Source organism: Artemia sp. Qi Xiang Cuo, chromosome 9 (assembly GCF_049724085.1).
Source record: "Artemia sp. Qi Xiang Cuo chromosome 9, ASM4972408v1, whole genome shotgun sequence".
Taxonomy (NCBI): Eukaryota; Metazoa; Arthropoda; class Branchiopoda; order Anostraca; family Artemiidae; genus Artemia; species Artemia sp. Qi Xiang Cuo.
In genome coordinates, this window is record NC_142802.1 from 8,557,257 (window position 1) to 8,582,399 (window position 25,143).

A 25,143-nucleotide genomic window follows, 5' to 3' on the forward strand; every position below is an offset into this window, starting at 1 on the left:
TACCCCCCCCCCCCCCACGGAAAATACCTCCCGGAAAATAATAGAGATTTTTGGGGAACCGAATTTTTTCGAGAAGATAGATGTTTGGGGAAATCCCCAAAAATTCGGGGATTAGTCAGAGCACTGGTATTTTCAGACAAAATCTGCCAACAAATTTTACTAGGCCAAGAAAACTGCTAAGTAGCATTGCTACTATGCTACCTCACTTTTTGCATGCCACCCCCCCCCCCCCCGCAATGTGCAAATGTATAGCCCAAATTTTATAAAGTCCAATGCATTCTATCACCCATCCCTTGTCTTTGTATGCTGTGAAACCAGTTTTGTGAGATCTAACCTAAGCGTATTTCTTGAGTGTTTCGTTTAATTAGCAAGCACCATTTAAACTCACTATTTGATTATAATTTCATTTTTTGAAGGTATAAAATCCAGAAGTATTGATTCCTCATAAACCAATTAAAAAACAATTTACAAATCTTTTGAAAATTGCCATATTTACTTTAGGTCGTTAGCATCACTATAGTTTAAAACCGTTTACCGGTATACTGAACCAGCTATGACAAAATAAATATCCATAAAAGCTCCTGGAAAATATATAATTTGGGTTATATACTTGAGTGTTAGGGAGGAGGAGTCAGGTAAAGAAAAGTTCCAAAGCTGCTGCCTGCCAGTAGCAGAATTCGAAAGACTTCCAGAAGCTACCGACACTTTAAGCAGAACAACTTGTGTTCTGACAGCCTTTCTTTGAGCAAATATTATTTTTATATGTAAAAATAGCATTTTCAGATAAAATCTGCCAACAAATTTTAAAAACTGCGAAGTAGCATTGCTACTTGGCAGCTAGTTGACTAAAAAGTTAACAATGACACTACTATTAAGAATTCTTTGTTCTTGGATATCTATTAAGAATTTCTGACAAGAAGTTCAAACTGACTTTCTCAGTTAACTTTATGGCAAATAAAACGCAAAAGCGAAAAAAGTAGACTTGTTAGTTAACTAAGTTTTGTTAAATCAAACGCAACTAAGATTCAGCAGGGGTAATGTCAGCAACGGGAGCTATTTGCCACCTACCCTACAAAACGTCCTCACTGATGTGATGCCTCGGATGCAACTATCTATCTATCTACGCAACATCAAAACTAAATAACTGGAAGTAGATGGCGCAACAAAACCCCCTGCTACGCACTATAACTCCTAGATGGCACGGTGAGATACAAGAACTCCATGGCACTGTCTAAAGGCTTGTTTGTTGTAGGCAATCAAGGACTATATTAAAAAAAGAAGAAGAAAAGAAACAAAAGAGGAACAGAAATAGGGACTGTAGGGAATTTTTTAGGGACCTCTGTACGACCCCTGTAATAGAGACAGACGTACCTATAAAGACACTTCTTACATAAGCGACAGGGGATACGACCTTCTGAGCCATCTGCATCACTTTAATGATGATACCACAACACATGTAGACATCCCAAAACATGACGACCCAATCCAAGCCTCCCTGCCCTTACAGAGTGGTCTGTTGCCTCGATGGTAAGTTTCAATATACCAAAAACTAAGGAGTAGATGATCCCCCGATCACAAGACCCCCGCATACACCCTAATTTCATCTTTGTGAATAAAGCTATAAAGAAAGTCATTGAGCGTTATCTCCTTAGAATTCACTTGTCCATAGATCTCTCTTGGAAAACCCATCTCGATTAAGTGAGAACCTCCTGCGCAGGACGGGTGAGGATCACCCTTCACTGCAAAAACCTTTTAACGCTCAGCTCGATCATCCCACTTGAAACTTCTTTCATCATACCCATCGTCGAGTGTGGATATCTGCTCTATACTGGTGCTCCAAAAACGTTGCTGGTACGACTAAAAAGACCCGAAATAGGGCTAATAGAGCAGGTTCAGCGGTTTCCCATCACTCTCTTTAGTCTGTTAGTGAGAGGTTTGATATAGTGTTCAGAACGTTATTCCATCGTCCAGTATGGATGTCTACTCCATGCTGGTACTCAAAAAACGTTGCTGGCACCACTACAGAAGATCTGAAATAGGGCTAACAGGACAGGTTCAGTCCTCTCTCTGTTGCCTCTTTCAAAAGAAGGTTGAGTAGCCCTCTAAGACCTTGATGAAAACACAATTAGCTGAAAATAAATGATTTAGCAAGACGAATTTAGGAAACTTAATTGCGAAAATTTGTTTTTCATTATTTAATTTCAATTACAATTTAATAATTTATTTCTTAAGGTGAAAACCTCGAGAATTAGATAAATATTCACATTATTGACCAGTAATAAAACTTTGGAAATCAGAAACAAACAAAAATTAATAAAAAAAACACTTCCCAAAAAAGAAGTCTTTCAAAACGAAGTAAATAGCTTTTTAAAACTTACGATGAGAAGAAATTACTATTAAAGAATAAAAGAATCCCAAAACGAACTAAAATTAAAATGAATAATAACATCAAACGTAAAGATAACCGAAGCTGATATCGATGAATGATTTAATGCTAAACAAGAAAAATTAAAATGAATACACAAGTCAAACTTGATATGCGCAAAAAGTGTTACAAACCGGAGCTTGATTATACCCCCCCCCCCTCTCCCCCTAACCATAAGCCTTTGGAAGCCTACTATGTCATTTGCAAATTACTGAAACAAAATAAATTTCAAACATTTTTAATAATCATAACGTTAAATAAAATCTTGAATCTTGAATTGCAGATATTTCCAAACATTAAAATTATTATATATTAAAAATTCAGTTTTTCATTAGCTCTTCCAGTCATCTTAATTATTATAGTGATTGTTTTTGCTTTTTGTTGGTGTTTTTAAAAATTAAAGCACGCTGTTCAAAATATATATAGTTTTCAATAAAACGTAAATTATTCAAAAGACTTTATGAAGCTTTCTATTTAGGGGGGGGCAGTAGCCAAACTCCTGTTTTTAGTGACTTCTGTTGATTTTAAACTTGACTAGTGTTTTCATTTTAATTATTACTTACTTAAGATTTAATTAGTCATCTATACCGATATTTGTTATCTTCATGTTTAGTGTGATTATTCGTTTTAATTTCTATTTGTTTAGGGTTTTATTTGTTTTTATAGTAATTTCTGGTCGTTTAAAGTTTGAACTATTATATGACTATCTGTGCTCGTTTGAAAATTTAATTTGGCTCTTTACTTTTCTTCGAAAACTTCTATAACAGGATTTTTTAATCAAAACATACACATACAGGCTTAAAAAGCCTGATGATAAGTGGGCCCAATCCTCTAAATAGAATTTTAGCCCTAAGCATCCTAAATTATCCTACATAATCCCTCATAAACCTAATGTCCTTCTACAACATTCACGGCCATGCCATCAAGACCTCACCTGGGTGAAGCTCGGATCAGCTCGTTCTCCGCAGGAAACCTGGGGCTTCGTGGGAAAAGAAACTTGGTGCTTCGCAAATAGAAACATTTGCAAGCTCATTATATTTTCAGGCACAAGCCAATCAAATTCAGTCACTTAAGAAGTCTAATCATCCTTTCAAGTGGTTTTTGAGAGTCTATTTGGGCGAAGGAGGCAACGGGTACATGCTCTTACCTCCCCAAAATGTTGGAATAACTTTAACTTATTTGACAATTTGTTATTGGCCTATTTCCCCTGCTATTCCATTTTTTACAAGGTTGTACAGCTGGAAAATGTACAAAAATTGGATTTATTTTAAAAAATTTACATAGAACATATGTGCATGTCTCCTCAGTACTGTATTGGTAAAAATGCTAAACTAGTCTTTAATATACCAATAGGAAACAAATTTGCCCCTGTTTGTTCCCAGCCTGAATTTAGAAGTTCTGAAGGCAGAGACCTGACAAAAGCTTGTTACTTGTGATGTTGAACACAAATCAAGCTAAATAATTTCTGAGACCACACTGGCTAAGCATGACAAAACGAGAAAAAATTGTAAAGAGAAAACGAGGATAATAACAGTCAGAAAAAAATCGAGGAAAACTATACAAATATTGCGGTTGAGACCTCTGCTCAATCATCTTCAGTAAAGAATAAAATAATAAAAAATACAGACAACTGTCCCCAGGAAAATATAAAAACACAAACCTTAAAACAAACACTAAACTTAAAAGAAGATTCTTCCTAAGTAACAATGAAAGGGCAACTGAATAAAAAATAAGAGAGTGAATGGCAATTCAAACTTTCATTTTATGTAAAGCTTTGCAAAGGCTAATCACCTACCAGGCATGGTATTATCAGAGATCCTACTAGGTCAAGATATGTATTTTTTGAACAGATATAAAAATGATCAGAATTAATAAGTTCATTATAAATGGGACTTTAGATAAGTCTCTCCAGTATCTCTATTGAGGGGAAAACTTTTGATGGACATGTTTTTTTTTGTATTTCAACTGCCTCCCTGAAAATCTTGCATTAGACCTTTAACAGGGGCAATAATGGAGGTATTATCAATACCAGAATAAATAAGTTCATTATAAATGGGACTGTAGATAATTCTCTCCAGTATCTCTATTGAGGGGAAAACTGTTGATGGACATTTTTTTTTTTTGTATTTCAACTGCCTCCCTGAAAATCTTGCATGAGACCTTTAACAGGGGCAATAATGGAGGTATTATCAATACCAGAATTAATAAGTTCATTATAAATGGGACTTTAGATAAGTCTCTCCAGTATCTCTATTGAGGGGAAAACTTTTGATGGACATGTTTTTTTTTTATTTCAACTGCCTCCCTGAAAATCTTGCATGAGACCTTTAACAGGGGCAATAATGGAGGTATTATCAATACCAGAATAAATAAGTTCATTATAAATTGGACTGTAGATAAGTCTCTCCAGTATCTCTATTGAGGGGAAAACTTTTGATGGACATGTTTTTTTTTGTATTTCAACTGCCTCCCTGAAAATCTTGCATGAGACCTTTAACAGGGGCAATAATGGAGGTATTATCAAATAAAATGTAATGATCTGGGTTGTCAAAGACATGCTGAGTCAATGCGGAATCAAAGGTATATGGCCTTTGGTTTAGCTACATGGCTTTGTCGATTGAGGATTTGTGTTCCGATAACCTCTCTTCTCATTTTTGGTGGGTCCTTCCAATATAGAAACAACCACAAGACGGGAAATTCTACAAATACCACGGCCTAGAATGGGCCTGATTTTATCCTTGCCGCAATTGAGAAAGCTCTGTACTTTGTTTCAATGGTTAAAAGTGACATTAATGCTATGTTTTCTTAAAATTCTTTCAAGTTTGTCGCTCAATTGAGGAATATAGGGTAGAACAGTGAAATGGTTCTTGGCACACACCAAAGGGATGATATCTGTTGGGGGGCTGTGGAGTTAATGCGTCTTTTTCTCGTTTTTTCTATAATGGATTCAAACAAGCTTATGGGATATCCATACCTAACTAAACTGTCCTTAAAACAGTTCAGTTCTAGGACTATGTGAGCTTCTGAGCATAATCGTAGCACATGATCAACCAAAGATATAACTACTCCTGTTTTAATGCAAGGAGGGTGGTTGGAATAAAAATGCAAATACCTATCGTTATGTGTAGGATTTCTATAAATTGAAAACTCTAGGTTGAGAGACATATTAAAAAATCAAAATGTCTAGAAAACGCAGGTTATGATTATCTTCTAGTTATAAGGTGAACTGAAGATTAGAATCTAAAGTGTTAAGTTGGGTCAAGAAGGAGGTAAGTGACGTATCTCCATGATCCCACAGAAGATAAAGTCATCTGTAAACGGACCTCAGCATCTGTGTTTCAGAGGAAAAGTTTTGGAGGCAGAGGTTTGAATAAATTCCACATAAAAAGTGGCCAGCAAAGGTCTACTGTCTACTCATGAGTAGACCGATAATTTCGACTATATAATTTACCATATATAAACTATGGGTCTACTCATTAATATACCCATAATTTTGATGAAAAACTGGATATTGTACCGGAAATATAAAAAGGATAAAGAATTGGAAAGGCAGACTAGACGCATAGTAGTTTCGATATCTAATGTTTTGTAGTCCATTTGGTCTATATTATCTTCTAGTTTCCTTTGAAGAGCAAGTTCTCATCTTTTACTATCACAAGATGTATACATAGAAATACCATCAAAACTGACAAAATTGTGTTTTTTATATATCAAGGTCTTTTAATTTTTCCAAAAGAAGAATTGAATTTTTAATTTATGAAGTTGCCGTAGACATAAGGGGACAAAAGAAATGTGGACAACCATTTTCCCAATCTTGCAGCTGGAGAGCTATAAGAAGCCCCAATGGGGCAGAATGGAGCTTCATCTTTGTGGATTTTTAGGAGATCAGAAAATTAGAACCTTTAGATTCTAATGTTCGAACCTAAAATGTTAAGCAGCCTTTGGATGAAATGTTTTATGACATTTATGGAGTAACGAGTCTTTCGGTTTTCAAAATTCCTTGCTAACAAAGGGAATAAAGTCATTCCCTCTGTTATAATTGTTTTATAGCATCCATCTTTGTGGATGTCAGGCTTGTAGTTGTTGAGTCAGATGAAATATCTGTAACTTTTTTATTATATGAAATTTTTATCAAGAATAACTACTTAATTTCCTTTGTCAGCCCTGGTGATAATGATGTCTGGGTCTTTTGTTAATTTTTTAAAAATTCATGTGTCCTGGGGCTTGAGTTTCAGGAATACAGAATAAAATGAAGCAGACTCTTAACCACCTCTCCTCAAAGTAAATCTGGATTTTCCACAGTACCTCTTGAACCAAACATATCCGACTCCACACTGGAGACTATCTCTGAGAAATTCACTCGTGTTTGGGGCAAGCAAAATTTTGGTTCCTTAGACAAGACGAGGGTTTCTTCCAGTGTGAGAACTTTAAGATAGGTTTTCGATGGCCAGACATAATCTAGTAAGAAAATATCTGGAATTTTGGGAATTTTTCTAATTTTGATTTTAGAAACTTTTCCGATAGTCGAGCCCTAACCATAAAAATGTCGTTGCGGAATAAATTTTGAGCTATTTTTGAAATCTGCAGATAATCTGATGGTGAATGGTTTTGCTGTAAAATGTCAATTTTTTTAAGATTGTGTTACTAAGGAAGAAACGTTGGTGTTTAGTCTTTTGGAATGAATGGCTGAAGACCAACCCAATCACTAAATTACTTTTCTGATTGTGTAACTAGATTTAGGCAGAAATCAATAGAATTTGGAAGAACCCTACACTGTTGTAAAAATTCTTGCTGGTTAATTAGATCGGCGCGCTTTTTTTTATAGAAATAAAAATAATAAAGGACAGACTTAGTCATATGCTCCCCATAAGCTTGTCGTAAATAATGTCTGAGACCACACTGGCTAAGCATGACAAAACGAGAAAAAACCGTAAAGAAAACGAGGATAATAAAAGCCAGAGAAAAATAGAAAAAAAACTTGCATTGAACTGAACTTTGCAAATATTTCGGTCGAGACCTCTGATAGTGAACGGCAATTCAAACTTTCATTTTATGTAAAGCCCTTTTAAAGGCAAAGCGCTTACCAGGCATGGTATTATCAGAGATCCTATCAGGTTACGACATATGATTTTTGAATACATATAGAAACGGTCAAAATTAATAAGTTCATTATAAATGGAGCTACGATAAACATCCAGCAGGTATGGAAAAAGTTCCAAAGCTGCTAGTAGCAGAATTCGACAAAATTCCAAAAGCTGCCAGCATTTTAGCAGTACAACTTATGTTTTGACAGCTTTTCTTTCAGAAAATGTATTTTTATATGTAAAATTGGTGTTTTCAGACAAAATGTGCCAACAAATTTGAAAACTGCCAAGTACCATTGGAACTTTGCTACCCTACTTTTTGCACGGTGGGTATCTCCAGTATCTATCTTAAAGGTGACCTTCTAGTAAATATGCTTTTTTATTTTAACTGCCTCCCTGAAAAGTTGCAAGAGACCAGACCTTTAAGCGGGACAATAATGGAGGTGTTATCAAACAAAATGAAATGGGGTGGGTTACCATAGACCTGTTGAGCAAGTGCGGAATCAAAGGTCTCAGGCCTTTGGGGTAGCTTCAAGGGTTTGTCAATTGAGGATTTGTGTTCTGATAACCTTTCTTTCAATTGTTGGTGGGTCCTTCCAATATAGAAGCAACCGAAAGAACAGGGGATTCTATAAATACCACTACCCAGAATGGGGCTGATTTGATCCTTGCTGCAGTTGAAAAAGCTCTGTATTTTGTCTGAACTATTACAGGGGATTCTAGAAACACCACTACCCAGAATGGGGCTGATTTGATCCTTGCCGCAATTGAAAAATCTCTTTATTTTGTTTGAATTGTTTAAAGTAATATTAAGATTTTTCATTCTTCACAGTTTGTCACTATCTTTAGAGATATAGGGTAGAACAGTGGAAATTTTCTTATCATCCACCGAAGGGATGCTATCTGTTGGGGGTTTAGTTGATGCGTCTTTTTTTACCTCTTTTAACCTTTTTCTATAATGGATTCAAGTAAGTTTACCGGGATGACCATTGCAAAATAAGATGTCCTTAAGATACTTCAGTTCAGGGACTATGTGAGCTTCTGAGCATACTCGTAACATGCATTCAAGCAAAGATATAACTAATCCTCTTCGCAACAATTGTTTTAACAATTCAAAAAAAGTGAATAAAGTTGTTATTCTTGATAAAATTTCATGGAATAAAACGTTACAGATATTTTATCCAACACTCACACTTATAAGCCTATCGATTCAGACCCCACAGATAAGTTCACCCGAGAGATACGTAAAGAGCTAGGAATTTTGAAAACTGAAAGACTCATTACTCTGTAAACCTTATAAAACGTTTTATCTAAAAGATTATTCAGCTTTCAAAGTTTATGGTCTCCCAAAATCCAGATAGGAAAAATAGTTGTTGACAATGTTTCGTCCCCTTATGTCTATGCAAACTTTATCCATTAAAAATTCAGTTTACCTTGTGGAAAAATTAAAAGACCTTGATATAAAAAAGGACAAAATTTGTGTCAGTTTCGATGCTATCAAACAGATCGTGACAACAAACTGTAAGTAAGGAGCGATTCGGCTTAATAGTAATTGAAAGTCTCAAAAATGAAATTTTGATAACAATAGATAACTCAAAAGAATTTACTTTATTCTGATTCCAAATATATAAAATTTACTCAATTCAGTGTTACTAGTCAAAAACTACAAGCATGAGAAAATTTGCCTGACTTACGAAAAAGTGGGGAAACACCCCCAAAGTCAAGCATTCCTAATTAAAATCACACCACAAGATTGAGTATATCAAAGATCACAGATGAGTTTTTTTTTTTTTTTTTTTTTTTCAGTGGTATTTGTACCAAACCAATGATCCTAAAAAATTAGAAGTTTGTTCATTCGAGCGAAAATCAAAAGTTCTACCCACTCCCATGCCCATTGTTTCTCCAAACACGTTTGATCAACATTTTAAGATAACAATTTGATTCAACATAGTTGGAAGGTCCAATAATTATGCTTTTGGTGATGATATGACCTCCCAGAGTCCCTGTGAAAAGGGTTGTATGCAATTTGCCTGTTTTATTCACAAATGCTATAGTAGATTTCTTATTGGAAAATATGCAAAAAATTTTCGGGTGATTTTCAAGTTCCCGAGAGGGATTTTCCAGGGGAAATGTTACACAGGGGGACGGGAGGGAAGAGGATTTCCTGGAATGATTTGAAAAACGGTCAGAAATTAAAAAAAAGGTTTTTTTCCAAATGAAAGTAAGAAGCAACATTAAAAGTTAAAAGAAGAGAAAACATTATGCACATGATGGGGGCCACTGCATCCTCTACCCTTGCCCTTTACACTACACTTCGACTTTTTGCTCTGATTCTTTACAAAAGACAACTCAAATACAAGGGCCTTTGATTTGGAATTAAAAGTATTTTTGAGGAACGTTATGACTTTAGCATAAAAGAGTGAGGGTTGAGTAAGGGGCAGTCCCCCTTATTTACAGAATAATTTCTTTTCATTTAAATGATTTATGCTGCTCCTTACTTTTAGTTGAAAAATTCTATTTAGCCTAATACATCTATTGATATTAAAGAATGTGAACTTTCTCTTCAAAGGAAACAAGAAGATAGTATAGACCAAATGGACTACAAAATATTAGATACAATAACCAATTTTCCACCAAAATTATGGATCTACCCATGGGTACTAGCCTTTCACCTTTTTAGGCCACTTTTACATGGAATTTATTGAGACCTCTACCTTGAAAACTCTTCTTTGGAGACACTGTTTCTGGGGTCGGTTTACGGATGACGTTATTTTTTAGTGAGATCCTGGAGAGACGTTACTTAATTCCATCTTGACCCATCCAAACACTTTTGATTCTAATCTTCAGTTCATTTTAGGACAAGGGTATAGTCATAAATTGCATTTTCTAGACGTTGTTATTTTCAATATGTCTCTCAGCCTTGAGTTTTCGATTAATAGAAAGCCTACACATAACAATAGGTATTTGTATTCTTCTTCCAACCACCCTCATTGCATTAAAAGAGATGTAGTTATATCTTTGGTTGGTTGTGTGCCACGAATCAGATGCTCACATAGTCCCATAACTGAAGTATCTCACTAATATGTTATTTTGCAATGGACTTCCCATAAACTTACTTTAATTCATTAGAGAAAAACGACTAGAAAAGGGAGAAAAAGAAGCAATAACTCCAGAGTCCCAAACAGTTAGCCTCCCTTTGGTGGGTGACAAGAAACATTTTACTGTTCTACCCTCTATTCCTAAATTGAGTGACAAACTGGAAAGAAAAGAAAAACGAAAACAAAACCTTATTGTCATTTTTAACAATTCTAACAAAATATAGAGCCTTTTCACCTGGGACAAGGATAAAATCAGCCCCATTATAAATGGAGGTGTTTATAGAGTCCCCAGTTCTTGTGGTTGTTTTTATATTGAAAGGACCCACCAACAATGACAAGAGAGGTTATCAAAATACAAACCCTCAATCAACAAAGCCAAAGCTATGCCAAAGGTCTGATACCTTTGATTCCACATCAGCTCAAAACATCTATGCCAACCCAAACCATTTTATTTCGTCTCATGCAATTTATTAAGCCAGTTTTCCAGTAGGGAGTTGAAATCCAAAAGCACATCCAACAAAAGGTTGCCTTTAGTAGATATTGATTTTAAAAAGTTTTTCCACAAAAGAAGTTTTCCAAAGAAAAGTATAGAGCTCCACTAAGCCAAAAATGACCAAAAATAAAGTCAAATAACCTTCCAAGCTTAAAACTACCACGAATCACTATCTATAAATAAATGAAACTCAGAACAAACAGAAATTATGTTAAAGAACCAAGTTAAACTCAAAACATGCAAAAATTAAAGTAGGGCTGACCACACCCATGCCTTCTCAGTACCAGAATATAATTTGCACTTTAAAAAAGAAAAATAAATGACTGTGGATGGTCAGTAATATACATGTACTGATATTTATTCCTTAAAGTTTTATACTTTTTTTTTATTATAGTGATAACATTTTGAATGTGTTTTGTTTTCAGCAAAATGCAAATTATGTTCTGGTTTTGAGAAGGCATGGCATGTGGTATGATTATGCTAAGATACTCACATAGTCCCAGAACTGAACTATCTTAAGGATATTTTAATTTGGAATGGATATCCTATAAAATTACTTGAATCCATTATAGGAAAAAGACAGACTAAGACGCATCAACTCCACAACCCCCAATAGGTAGCATCCCTTTGGTGGGCGAAAAGAAACTTTTCACTCTTCTGCCCTATGTTTCTAAATTGAGTGACAAACTTGGAAGAATTTTAAGAAAACATAACATTAATGTTGCTTTCAACAATTAAAACAAAATACAGAATTTTTTCAGCTGCAGAAAGGAGAAAACCAGCCTCATTCTGGGTAGGGGTCTTTATATAATCCCCTATCTTGTGCAATTTCTATATTGGAAAGACCCAACAAAAATTAGAAGAGGTGTTATTAGAACACAAACCATCAATTTACAAAGCCATGAAGCTATAACAAAGGCCTGAGACCTTGGATTCCACATTGGCTCCATACATCTATGAAAACTCAGACCATTCCATTTTGCTTGATAACATCTCCATTATTGCCCCTGTTAAAGGTCTCATTCAAGTTTTCAAGGAAGCAGTTGATACAAAAAGCATTTCCCCCAAAAGGTGGCCCTTAATAGAGATACTGGAGAGACTGGTCATTTTTATATCTAATGAAAAATCATATTCCGCAACCTACTAGGATCTCTGACAGTACCATGCATAGTAGGTGATAAGCCTTCAAGAAAGCTTCACATAAAATGAAAGATTAAATTCCCCTCACTATCAGATTTTTATTTACCCTTTCATTGTTACTAAGGAAGGGTCTTCTTTTAAGTTTAGTGTTTGTTTTAAGGTCTGTTTTTTATATTGTCTTGTGAACTGTTATCTGTATTTTTTTTTGTATTTTTTTTTTTTTTAATGAAAATGGTTGAGCAGAGGTTTTGACCAAAATATTTGCATAGTTTTCTTCTATTTTTCACTGACTCTTATTATCCTTGATTTCTCTTCTTTATTATTTTTTTCTTGTTTTGTCATGCTTAGCCAGTGTGGTCTCAGAAATTGTGTAGTTTGAATTGTGTTCTGCACCATCACAAGTAACAAGTTTTTGATTTCAGAAAGGAAATAACTTGGTCTTTTCTCTTTTGTTTGCTAGTGGTATATTAATGATTAGTTTGGTATTTTTACCAATACAGTACTGAGTAGACATACACACATGTTCCATGTAAAAAATTCTTAAATAAATCCAATTTTTGCACATTTTCCAGCAGTAAAAACTTGTTAAAAATGGAATAGCAGGGGAAATAGGCATATAGCAAAGTGTTGAATAAATTAGAGTTGTTTTTCAGGGAGTTGAAGGGAATGCACCCATTGCACCCTTCACCCAAAAAGACCCCCTAAGACCACTTGATAAGATTTCTTAAGTGACTCACTTTGTTTTCCTAGTGCATGTGATGAGGTGGCAAATACTTCTATTTGCTAGGCACATTTCTCTTCCCCCTACACCCCAGACTTTTTGAGAGAAATGGGCTGAGGCATTTCCAAGGTTTACCCAAGAGAGGTCTTGAGGATCTGGCCCTCCTGTACTCTATACCTATACTTATGAAGGCTGTAGAAGGGCATTAGGCTTATGAGGCCTCATGTAGAATAATTTAGGATGCTTAGATCTAAAATACTATTTAGAAGTTACTATTCATTAGTAACTCATGGGCATAGGGAGGGGGGCAGCTGTCCCCCCTAGACCTTCAAATTTACATTAGATATGGCTGAAAAAGCATATGGTTGGAAAAGCAGTTGATAAAAGGCCTTCCATCACAATATCGACTTCCCCCCCCCCTAGACAATATGCTGCCTACGCCCATGTAGTTACTATTTTAGAAAATACCATTATAAATTACTATTTTAGTTGATCATCATTTTTTTTTTTGCCTTCCCTGGGCTGTCATGTGTATGTATCAATTAATAAAATCCTGTTATAGAAGTTTTCTAAAAAAAAGTAAAGAGGAATGCAAAAATTTAAAATGAGCACAGATAAATCCATATAATAATTTAAACTTTAAACAACCAAAAATCACTATAAGAAATAAACAAACAGAAAATAAAGCATATAAGCACATCAAATGTAAAAATAACAGATGTTGCTATAGATGACTAATTAAATCTGAAATAAGTAAAAATTATAGTACATTATCAAGTCAAATTTAAAATGAACAGAAGTCAATACAAACAGGACTTTGGCTACTTCCCCCTCCCCTTAACTGGAAAGCTTCTAAATTCTTTTGAATCATTTGCGTTTTATTATAATTTAACCCAACTTAACCTAACCTGTTCTTTCTAACCTTTTCTAAATATATAGCCTACATTATATATTTCCCATACATTTACTGATTCTCAATTTTGTCACTGTTGGATCAATTTACAGGAAAACTGGGTTTAACAAGATTGAGGCAAACATAGGTACATAAGCTGTATCTAAAATAAGAGAGAAATATATAATCTTTGAGAGTTTGTAAAGACCTTAAATTGAATTAACAACATAAACAAATGCTATATTTGGACTCAGGATGAAATTCTGATTCTAGAGGTAAGTTTGTTTCTTAGCAATCCAAATACTCTGTTAATCAAGATATTTACCCATATTTTAGCAAGGATGAAAGTAAATACTTCACTTGATGCCTTGTCTTATTCTTCTTCATAGGTCAATTGTTGTTTCTGGGGGAAATTCCATGTCTAGCCCATATTAGTTGTCAAAAGTTTAAAAACCTGTTGTTGTTTTTTTAAACTGGTTAGTGAGAAAAAAATGGCATTTGTAGCTGATTTAGGAACGGTTATTACTATTAGGTACTAAATCAGTAGGCCAACTATTGGAACAAAGTTCTGTTCTTTAATCAACACAAAAACCACAAAACAATTGACCCAGAAATGATTTATACATCACCTGAAAGCTCTGTCACTGCTCATTTATATATGCTTTAAAATGTACACTAAAAGCAGCATTGCTAATATATGAAAATACTTTTCCAACACTTACAACAATGAACATACACATTACATGCCAAAACAGTTTTCTAGTATATACTTTTATTCCAATACTCCAACATGTCAACCAGAAGACAGATATGGGAAACAATAGGTTTTTTTTACTGGGATCAGACCAGTTCCTTTGCATTTAATCCTTCAGACACTTTTATTAAAAACAAATAAAATTATAATATCAAATAAAATTACAAATAAAACAAATAAAATTATAAAGAAACAGTACTAACTAATGAAACAGAACTTCTACTCTTCCAAACATATCTTGCAGTAAAACTTTGCTCTTTTTGACTTTAAATTCCCCCCTTCTATTAAAAGTTGATCCTGTGCAAAATTCCCTCTGAAAAATTTATCCCATGGAAAGTTCCCTCATGGAATACTTTAGGAGAGCCTAACCACCATGTAAAGCTTTTTATAATAATAAAAACTTTAGCATGAAGAGTAAGGTGTTGAAGAGGGGCATCTGTAAAAATAACAGATGTTGCTATAGATGACTAATTAAATCTGAAATAAGTAAAAATTATAGTACATTATCAAGTCAAATTTAAAATGAACAGAAGTCAATACAAACAGGACTTTGGCTACTTCCCCCTCCCCTTAACTGGAAAGCTTCTAAATTCTTTTGAATCATTTGCGTTTTATTATAATTTAACCCAACTTAACCTAACCTATTCTTTCTAACCTTTTCTAAATATATAGCCTACATTATATATTTCCCATACATTTACTGATTCTCAATTTTGTCACTGTTGGATCAATTTACAGGAAAACTGGGTTTAACAAGATTGAGGCAAACATAGGTACATAAGCTGTATCTAAAATAAGAGAGAAATATATAATCTGAGAGTTTGTAAAGACCTTAAATTGAATTAACAACATAAACAAATGCTATATTTGGATTCAGGATGAAATTCTGATTCTAGAGGTAAGTTTGTTTCTTAGCAATCCAAATACTCTGTTAATCAAGATATTTACCCATATTTTAGCAAGGATGAAAGTAAATACTTCACTTGATGCCTTGTCTTATTCTTTTTCATAGGTCAATTGTTGTTTCTGGGGGAAATTCCATGTCTAGCCCATATTAGTTGCCAAAAGTTTAAAAACCTGTTTTGTTTTTTTTTAAACTGGTTAGTGAGAAAAAAATGGCATTTGTAGCTGATTTAGGAACGGTTATTACTATTAGGTACTAAATCAGTAGGCCAACTATTGGAACAAAGTTCTGTTCTTTAATCAACACAAAAACCACAAAACAATTGACCCAGAAATGATTTATACATCACCTGAAAGCTCTGTCACTGCTCATTTATATATGCTTTAAAATGTACACTAAAAGCAGCATTGCTAATATATGAAAATACTTTTCCAACACTTACAACAATGAACATGCACATTACATGCCAAAACAGTTTTCTAATATATACTTTTATTCCAATACTCCAACATGTCAACCAGAAGACAGATATGGGAAACAATAGGTTTTTTTTACTGGGATCAGACCAGTTCCTTTGCATTTAATCCTTCAGACACTTTTATTAAAAACAAATACAATTATAACATCAAATAAAATTACAAATAAAACAAATAAAATTATAATATAAAATTATAAAGAAACAGTACTAACTAATGAAACAGAACTTCTACTCTTCCAAACATATCTTGCAGTAAAACTTTGCTCTTTTTGACTTTAAATTCCCCCCTTCTATTAAAAAGTTGATCCTGTGCAAAATTCCCTCTGAAAAATTTATCCCATGGAAAGTTCCCCCATGGAATACTTGAGGAGAGCCTAACCACCATGTAAAGCTTTTTATAATAAAAAAAGCTTTAGCATGAAGAGTAAGGTGTTGAAGAGGGGCAACTTCACTCACAAAGGCTACATAATAATTTATGTTTGTTTTAAGTTTAAATGTTACCCCTTACTGTTAGTTGAAAACTTGTTTTTTTATATAATTGCTGTTTGTTTTTTAAATAGTGCCCAGAATTCTTGCTCTACCTCCACAGAAGAGCCCCCCCCTCCCCATGAAAATATCTTCTAGACAATTCAATCCCAGTAAAAATTTACCCTGGACACTTACTCTTAACATCTCCATGCATGAAATTGAGTCTGCAAAGAGAAAGCAAGACATATATACAGAGTTATATATATGAATTCTGGCAAATTCACCTGGTGTAAAGTTTCTCCTGAAAATTTTACCCCCAGGAATTTCCCAATGACAAATTCTCTCTAAGCAATAACCACCAAGTACAAAATTTAAACCCCTCCCCACCTGTAAATGTGTGATATAGCATGTAAATACTATACATAAAAATGGGCCAATTTTTTAACTTAGACCTTTGCACTTGGGCTGCAAGGGGGTCAGTTATGTTACCTCCAAAGGCATTGTTATTGGGCCTTTCAACTCAGCTGCACAAAATTTTAATCTGACAATTTAGAAAGAAGTGGCATGGGAGTGCGCCTAGTTGCCCTCTAATCTTTTTGGTCACTTAAAAAATTCACTAGAATGTCTAATTTCGGTTCATTTGAGCCCTCTCCCAATATTCTTGGACCACTGGGTCAATGCAATTACTCCTTGGGAAAAATACACAATCATATCCATGATCTTTCTTCTGGCAAAAATACAAAATTCCACATTTTTGCAAATAGGAGCTTGAAATATTGACAGTAGGGTTATCTGGTATGCTAACTCTGATAGTGTGAATTTCATTAAAATTCTTTTACTTTTAGGTGGTGCTTCTCTCCTTTTTTGGAAATAATGCAAATTTCTCAGCCTCATAGTCTCTGATGGGCTTTACCTTAGTTCCTCCAATCCCATCTAGGGCACATAGGGCATCAGTGAGAATACCCCCGCACAAGCTTGCTTCTGGGGGTATTTTGTTTGTTTGTTTTTATGTATATAGTAAAATAAATCCCAGTTATATATAAATTGAATCCGCCATTCTTGTTGAAGCTGGGCAGCAGCTAATACATCCATTCAGTCTAGCACAACAGCAGTGTTTATTGTTGCTTGGTCTTTTTTGTACATCCAGTGTAGAGTATTCATTGGCCTCCCTCTGCCCCTTGAGCTCCCTGGATTCCAATGGAACACCATCTTCAGTAGCATACTATCTGGCAGGTGTAATACATGACCAAGAAAGGGCCAGCATCTATACTTGATTACTTCTGGGACAAGTGGTTGCATAGTGTGGGTTTGTATTTGTTTTTTGGTAACTCAGTGGTACCAGCAGACATGAAACAATCATTGGAGACAGTAATTCCCAAAGGTTAGCAGACGTTTCTCTAGAGTTTGGTTGAGTTTCCAGGTTTTACATGAGTGAACCAGTATGCTCATCATGTTGCTGTTAAAGGGTCTCATTTTGAGCCTTAATGAGAATTTTGGAGATTTCCATATTGATTAGAGCCAATTCTAGGCAGTGTGTGCCATCCCAATTCTGGTCTGGACCTCTTTAGCTATGTTGCCTCTCTCTTCAACTGTACTGCCAAGGTATCAAAAGCATGATACTTGCTTGACTCTTCCTCCCTTATGGAAGATCTCAAAAGGTTAATTGCTGCAAACAGCCATACATTTGGTCTTCTTTACATTAACATGTAGTCCCACTTTTTGGCTTGGTCTGTTACATTGTTAAATAATTCTTGCAGGCTAGCCTTGTCTTGATCTAGAAGGGTTAGTTTGTCAGCAATTTCTACATCTCACAGTTGTTTTAAGTTGCTAAATCACAACATTCTGTTTCTTTGTACACAGCCATGATCAGATTTATTATTTTCTCTGGCAATCCATAGTGGGATAAAATCTTCCACAGGGTTTCTTGATTGATTGAATCAAACGCTTTTTAAAAGGCTATGAATAAGATCAGCAATTTCCTCCTCTATTCATTGCTCTCTTCAATCAGCACTTACATAATGAAGATAAGGTCTGCACATACTCTCCTAGGTCTAAAGCCATTTTGTTCCTTCCTGAGGTTTTGGTCTATCTGATGGATGATTCTATCAGGCTGCACCTGTAGCTTAGCAGCTACAGATGAAAGGGTGATCCCTCTCCAGTTTCCCCAGGACTTGGCATCTCCTTTCTTAAATAGTTATACTATAATGCCTTTGCTCCAATCTCTGGGAACTCTTTCTGTTTCCCAAACAGTTCTGAAAAGGATGAGCTAAACTGTTGTGCATATGTCCAATGAAACTTATATCATTTCAGCAACAATGCCATCAGCACCAGGTGACTTGTCATTTTTTAACTCCTTTGCAGCACTTAAGATCTCAGTGAGAGAGATTGGGCCTAGATTAATGCCTAAATCAAATAAAGGTACTTCTGGGATATGGGCTGTCTGAGGTGGTCTAGGTTGATTAAGAACATTCTCAAAATGTTCTGCCCAATGTTGCTTAATCTCCTCTTCAGAAGTTAGGTTTCCTTTACTGTCTTTCACTGGAGATTTGGCAGTTTTTGCATGCCCCACAATGTTATTTGTTATTTTGTAGACAAGCCCTGAGTCACCTTTCTTGGCAGCTTCCTCTACTTATTCAGCTTTGGCTTTGATGAATTTATGGTTGTCAATTTGTGTCTGCTTCTTGATTTCCCTGTGCTTCTGAAGGTACAACACTGAGTGGCAAGCTTGCTGGTCACCTTGTGTGCTATTGTTCTGTCTGTTTAAGGCAGTGTATTCAGCTATGGTCTTCCATGTTTCATCAGAAATCCATCTCTCTCTAGGTCTCTTTTGGACACCTATGATCTCTTTCACATATTCTGCATAGGCAGACAAGAGTGTAGCCCATATCAGTTCAATGCTTCCTGCATCTTTGGTGTTGTGACTTCCCAGTACTTCAAAGCAATTTTAGAGAGATAGACAAAGCTTTCTCTTTGTTGTGATTTTATTAAGCTTGTCCACATAAAATATTGTCTGAGTATGTCTCCTTTGTTTCTGAGCTCTAAGTTTGATCTAGACCTTGGCAATAACTAGTTCATGGTCTGAACCTAAGTCTGCACTTCTCATGGTTCTTACATCTAAGAGACTTCTTCTTCATGCTTTCTCTAAAGAATATGATTGATCTGATTTTTGGTTCTGTGGTCTGGGGATTTCCAAGTGTATTTGTAAATGTTCTTATTTGGAAATAACATTCCACCAATCAACAACACATATTCAATAGCAAGATTGATCAATAGGGAGCCATTTTTGTTCAGGTTACTGACACCATGCCTCCTAATAATGCTGGATACATATTCAGTGTTGTTGCCAACTTTGGCATTAAAGTCTCCATGAACACACATGATGTCATGCCAAGGTGCAGCTCTTATCACATCTTTCCAGGTACAGTAAAATTCCTCTTTGATATTGCTATCTGTGTCATTTGCTAGAGCATACACTGAAACCAGTGTCATTTCAGCATGTTGGGAAGCAAACCTGGCTGTGAACTGGTTTTCACTCTCTCACAGTGGTGGTCCTCCCATCCAGAAAATGGGAATCTATGTCCTTTCAGTATTTCTGTCCTGAAGCTGAGCCAACAAACCTTGCTTGTAGCAAGGATGTCCAGCTTAAATTTCAATGCCTGCTAGACAAGTTCATCAGGTCTACTATCCTCTTGCAATGTCTTTAGATTCCAAAATCCAAGCAGTAGATGTTTTTTTGTAGTCATAATATCAGTCTGTGTGCATGCAGTGTTTGTCATCAATGAGAAGTCCAGGTTATCTATCACTGATGTTTTTGTAACCATTAATTTAACCAGGGAATGGATGGTTAGCCCATAGCCTGGACCACTCATCCTTTCTCAACATGGGCTTGGGACCAGCAATAGCTCTGATGGGCACACAAAACTTAATGGAACTTACATATTTGGAATCAGCATAATAAACCAATTTTGTTATAGATCTATTGGTGTCCAAAATTCTATTTTTTAGTATCTTGGTAACTATTGAACTGTGTTGCTCCTTGCTCATAGTTTGTTACCATTAAATGTTTGAAAAATTTTAAGGAAACTTTTTTATAAAGATGGCAAATGGTACATATTTTGCCTAGAAAATTGGCAAAAAAAATTCAACAAATGTGAAAAACATTTTTTTTAATGTGAAAGATTACTGAAACTCAAAAAAGGTTGGAAAGGAGAAAATGAAAAAATGAGGTGAAGCCTATGCATTGTCAATATTCTGAAACTAAATAAATTGAAATTCCCTTTTATTTGTTTTACAAACTGTAGACTATGGCCACAATTCAAGAGAAAATGCTCCAAACCAATTTTACAATGTGGTTGTTTATCTAGTTTCCAATCAGTTTTAAGTTTAGGTTAAAAACTATGTCAGGAGATAAGTTTGCTGGGACCACAAGAGCAACACTACCCTGTCAGAATACTACAAGAATTGTTGTTTATTGTAAAAAAAAATGACCATTTTAAAACTATGCTATCCCTCAAAACTCAGCAAAATTTCATCACACTATTAATAATAACTAAATACCTTTAAAAATACCTAAAAATCCTTGCAAAATTCCTAAATTGGCAAAAGTTAGCCTATGCTTTGTGTCAATGGCTGCTTCAAACTGAGCAAGAAATGCTGCTAGCCTATTTGTTAAACATAGGGAAGAAAGGGATGAAAACTTCTGTCATTCTAAAGGAAAATCAACAAGGTAGAAGTTGTTTTCTTGTTTGTTTGTTTTTTGAGCAGGGGGGGGGGGGGGCGTTGTTTTAGTGAGTGGGTGTTGGTAGCTGGTTTAGTACCCTATCCTTATTGAGTGTTTGTTATTGAGTTTAGTACCCTATTGAGTGGGTGTTGGTAACTGGTTTAGTACCCTATCCTTAGTTGTAATAGTAACACATTATTTGAAAACAAATTTTGGTAAAGTTCTACCAAATCATATTATCGACTTACGCCTAAAGTGAATATACTACTCGATGCCTTTTGGTCAATATCTACCAAACCATATTATTGAGTTAGGAATAAAGTGAATGCACCAATCGATGCCTTTTTTTTATGCTGATTATAAATATAATAAGCATTTCTATCAGAAATGAATTTCAGCCCCCCCCCCCCCCTATATAGGCTATACCTAACCCAACCTAATCTAAGCTGGTAAAGTTCTACAAAATCATATTATTGAGCTAGGACTAAATTGAATACACAATTTGATGCCTTTTTTTAATTCTGATTACAAATATAAAAATCATTTCTAACGTAAATAAATTTCAGCCCCCCCCCCCTAGATAGGCTATAACGAACCTAACCCGGAATTGGCCTATATAGGGGGGGGGGCGGTAACTCATTTCTGATATAAAATGCTTATTATATTCATAATCAGCATAAAAAAGGCATTGAATGGTGTATTCACTTTTGTCCTAACTCAATAATATGATTTTGTAGAACTTTACTCCTAACCTAACCTAACCCTGAATTGGCATATATAGGGGGGGGGGTCAATATATACGAAATCATATTATTGTGTTAGGACTAATGTGAATACACCATTTTATGCCTTTTTTATGCTGATTACGAATATAATAAGCATTTCTATCGGAAATGCATTTCAGCCCCCCCCCCCTCTATATAGGCTATACCTAACCTAACCCAACCTAACCCTGAATTGGCATATATAGGGGGGGGGGGGCTGAAACTCATTTCCGATAGAAATGCTTATTATAATCGTAATCAGCATAAAAAAAGGCATTGAATGGTGTATTCACTTTAGTCCTAACTCAATAATATGATTTTGTATATATTGACCAGGGGGGGTTGAAATTCATCTCTGATAGAAATGCTTATTATATTCGTAATCAGCATAAAAAAGGCGGTATTTGTTTAGCCTTGGCACACCTCATAAGGAGAAATATTAGGAAAACAATTCTTACTTTAAAATATGTATAATGATCCTAGTTCTTATATTATCCAAGGGTAGAACCATTATCATCAAGTCTTTCCTCTAAAAATCCTCAAAAGAGAAAAAGTTTTCAAATATCAACATGTTTTTAATTTAATGCTTAAGTCTTTTTAAATTGCCGCCTAATAATTTCTTTTATAGATAGGATTCATGCTGGTCTTTTTAATATTTTTTTTTTAAAGAGCAGTGGCGAAGGGTAAATAGTAGTGGTGAAGGGCAAATAGCAGTGGTGTAAATAAAAATTATTAATAGCTGTGGCAATAGGCAAATAGCAGTAGCGAAGGGCGAATAGCAGTGGCGTAAATACAAAATATTAATAGCAGTGGTTAGGTTTGGTTTGTTTAATGAGCAGCGGCGAAAATTTCATTTTGATTCACAATTTCTATAATTTCAATTTACCACTTCTTTTTCTTTAAACACGTTTTTTGACACACATGCTAAACACGTGCTATATGCTATCTATAAAACAACTTATTTGGTGGCAGTTTACAGCAGCAATTTCAAAAGACTTAAGCAATGTGGTACTTTTAGCATGGGTTTTGGAAACATTTTCTTTTAAGATTGAAAAACAAGGATTTTTAGAGGAAAGACATGATGATAAAGGTTCTCCCGTTGGATAATATAAGAACTAGGATCATTATACATATTTTAAAGTAAGAATTGTTTTCTCAACATGTCTCCTTATGAGGTGGGCCAAGGCTAAATAAATACCAAAAAGGCATCAAATGGTGTATTTACTTTAGTCCTAACTCAATAATATGATTTGGTAGATATTGACCTGTCTTTTTTTATGCTGATTATGAATATAGTAACCATTTTTATCGTAAATGAATTTCAGCTCCCCCCTATATATGCCATTTCAGGGTATATATTTCTACAACCTAACCTAACCCTTAATTGCCATATATAGGGGGGGGGGGGCTGAAATTTATTTCCAATAGAAATGATTATTATACTTGTAACCAGCTTACAAAAAAGCATCAAATGGTGTAGGCCCTATTCACTTTATTTCTAACTCAATAATATGATTTGGTAGAACTTTACCCAAATTTCTACATTTTTTAAAGAGCTCAAAAACCTTCAAACATGACAAAACAGCAATAGCCTACTGACATAATTTTGAAGGGGTCTCAAGCTCTTTAAAAACTTCTACAATTTGATTCCAGAATAACATTTACTATTAAAACTAAGGGAAATAATAAAGACCATTTCTAGGCAAAATCAGGTACAAATAACAATTTTTTCTCACTAGCCAGTTTTTTTTTACAAATATATCTAACAAATTGTGGTCATAAAGGGCTGTTTTGAGCCTTTCAAGGGCTCTAAATGTCATTTCCCTAGAAGTAATTATTGAATTATGAAAGAGCATAAAGAAGGCACCAAGTGATAAATATTTGCTTTCATCATCACTAAATTATGTTGTAAACTGCAAATTTACTTTCTAGGCCTATTTGAGAATCTAGTTGTACATTTATTTTCTTTATTTGACTTCTGCCTTAGGCTATCTATAAGCAATCCCAAACAAATTTTACCACTTGCCTACCTGTCCTGACAATAATGCATAACTATCTAGAATTGATGGCCACTGAATGTCCGGATCCGTTTCTATCTTTAACAGTAGGTTCTGCATTGACAGTTGTATTTCACTGATCTTTTGAAGAAGTGTGTCCACACAAGCTTCAAGGTTTCTCTCTTCTCTTTGCATTATTTATCTTCTTCTATTTATGTTCTTATGTTCTTATGTTCTTATCTATTTATGTTCTTATTTTATGTTCTTATTTATTATTTATCTTCTATTTATGTTGTTGGTTATGACCTTATGTTTTCTACTTCTTCTTGTAGGTGACAGCCAAGGTTGCCACAAGCTCAAGAAAAAAATCCATGGCAAGGGTAAGAAAAAAAATCTATGTTTGTCCATGTTTATCACTATTGTCAAAGACACGAAAAATTTGCCGCTCGCGACCCTTCGCGTTGCTTGCAGCTACACCTTTTCAACGACATATATCTTCGTTCATATAGATGCAATACGGAAGTGCATGGTTTGCATTTTTTTTATGTGATAGTCCGTCGAATGCGCTGGAATATTTCAACGTATCTCGCAAATGTACCATGAGTGAGATGCGATGTATTTAAAATACCAAAATAAAGTTCCCCCCTTCTAAAGATAATTCCGACTTCTTATAATTAAGCTAAATCTAGTTGCAAAAATGAAAAGTCCTTAATCAGCAAAGAGAAAAAGTGCAGTTACTTTCGCAGGAAGTTTAAACGATAAGAACCGTCTGATCGCTCGAATCATCAAAAATATTTTAAAGAATTCATCGGACGAAAGGTTTGCATCCTTGGGCCACGTGAGCCAATTGCGAGCCAGTCCTTACAGCACAGGACGAAAGAACTGCGTTTGATAGTGCGGCAGAAGTGCAATTTAAGATTATTCGTAAAGTTGAAGCAGGTCCATTGAGATAGAAGTCTTAAACTCTTTCATCATGGTCACCATTATTGTCATTTGAAGTGACCCATTGCTGTGCACCTAAATATGTAAGTCAATAAATCTATTACCTTTTTATCTGTGTTTGTTTCATTTTATATGTCTGAATCTAGTCTGATAATAGATAATTAGTTCGTACGTCTCCAAGGTAAACGCTCCTAGAGGGAATCGGATCTCCAGATAACCCGAAAAAAGAGGTCACATTTACATGGCTGTACATTTCATTTTCA

The 25,143-nt window shown here is 34.9% G+C and overlaps 1 protein-coding gene across 1 annotated transcript in view; it reads right to left on the reverse strand.

Moving 5' to 3' along the window:
• Positions 1-24,249, reverse strand: part of MED8 (mediator complex subunit 8) — a 44,136-nt gene extending 19,887 nt beyond the window's left edge. The window contains exon 1 of the mRNA XM_089093868.1: positions 23,972-24,249. Coding sequence (XP_088949994.1) covers positions 23,972-24,133 — 162 coding nt within the window. The 5' untranslated portion in view covers positions 24,134-24,249. The remainder of the gene's footprint in view (positions 1-23,971) is intronic.
• Positions 24,250-25,143: the final 894 nt, after the last annotated feature.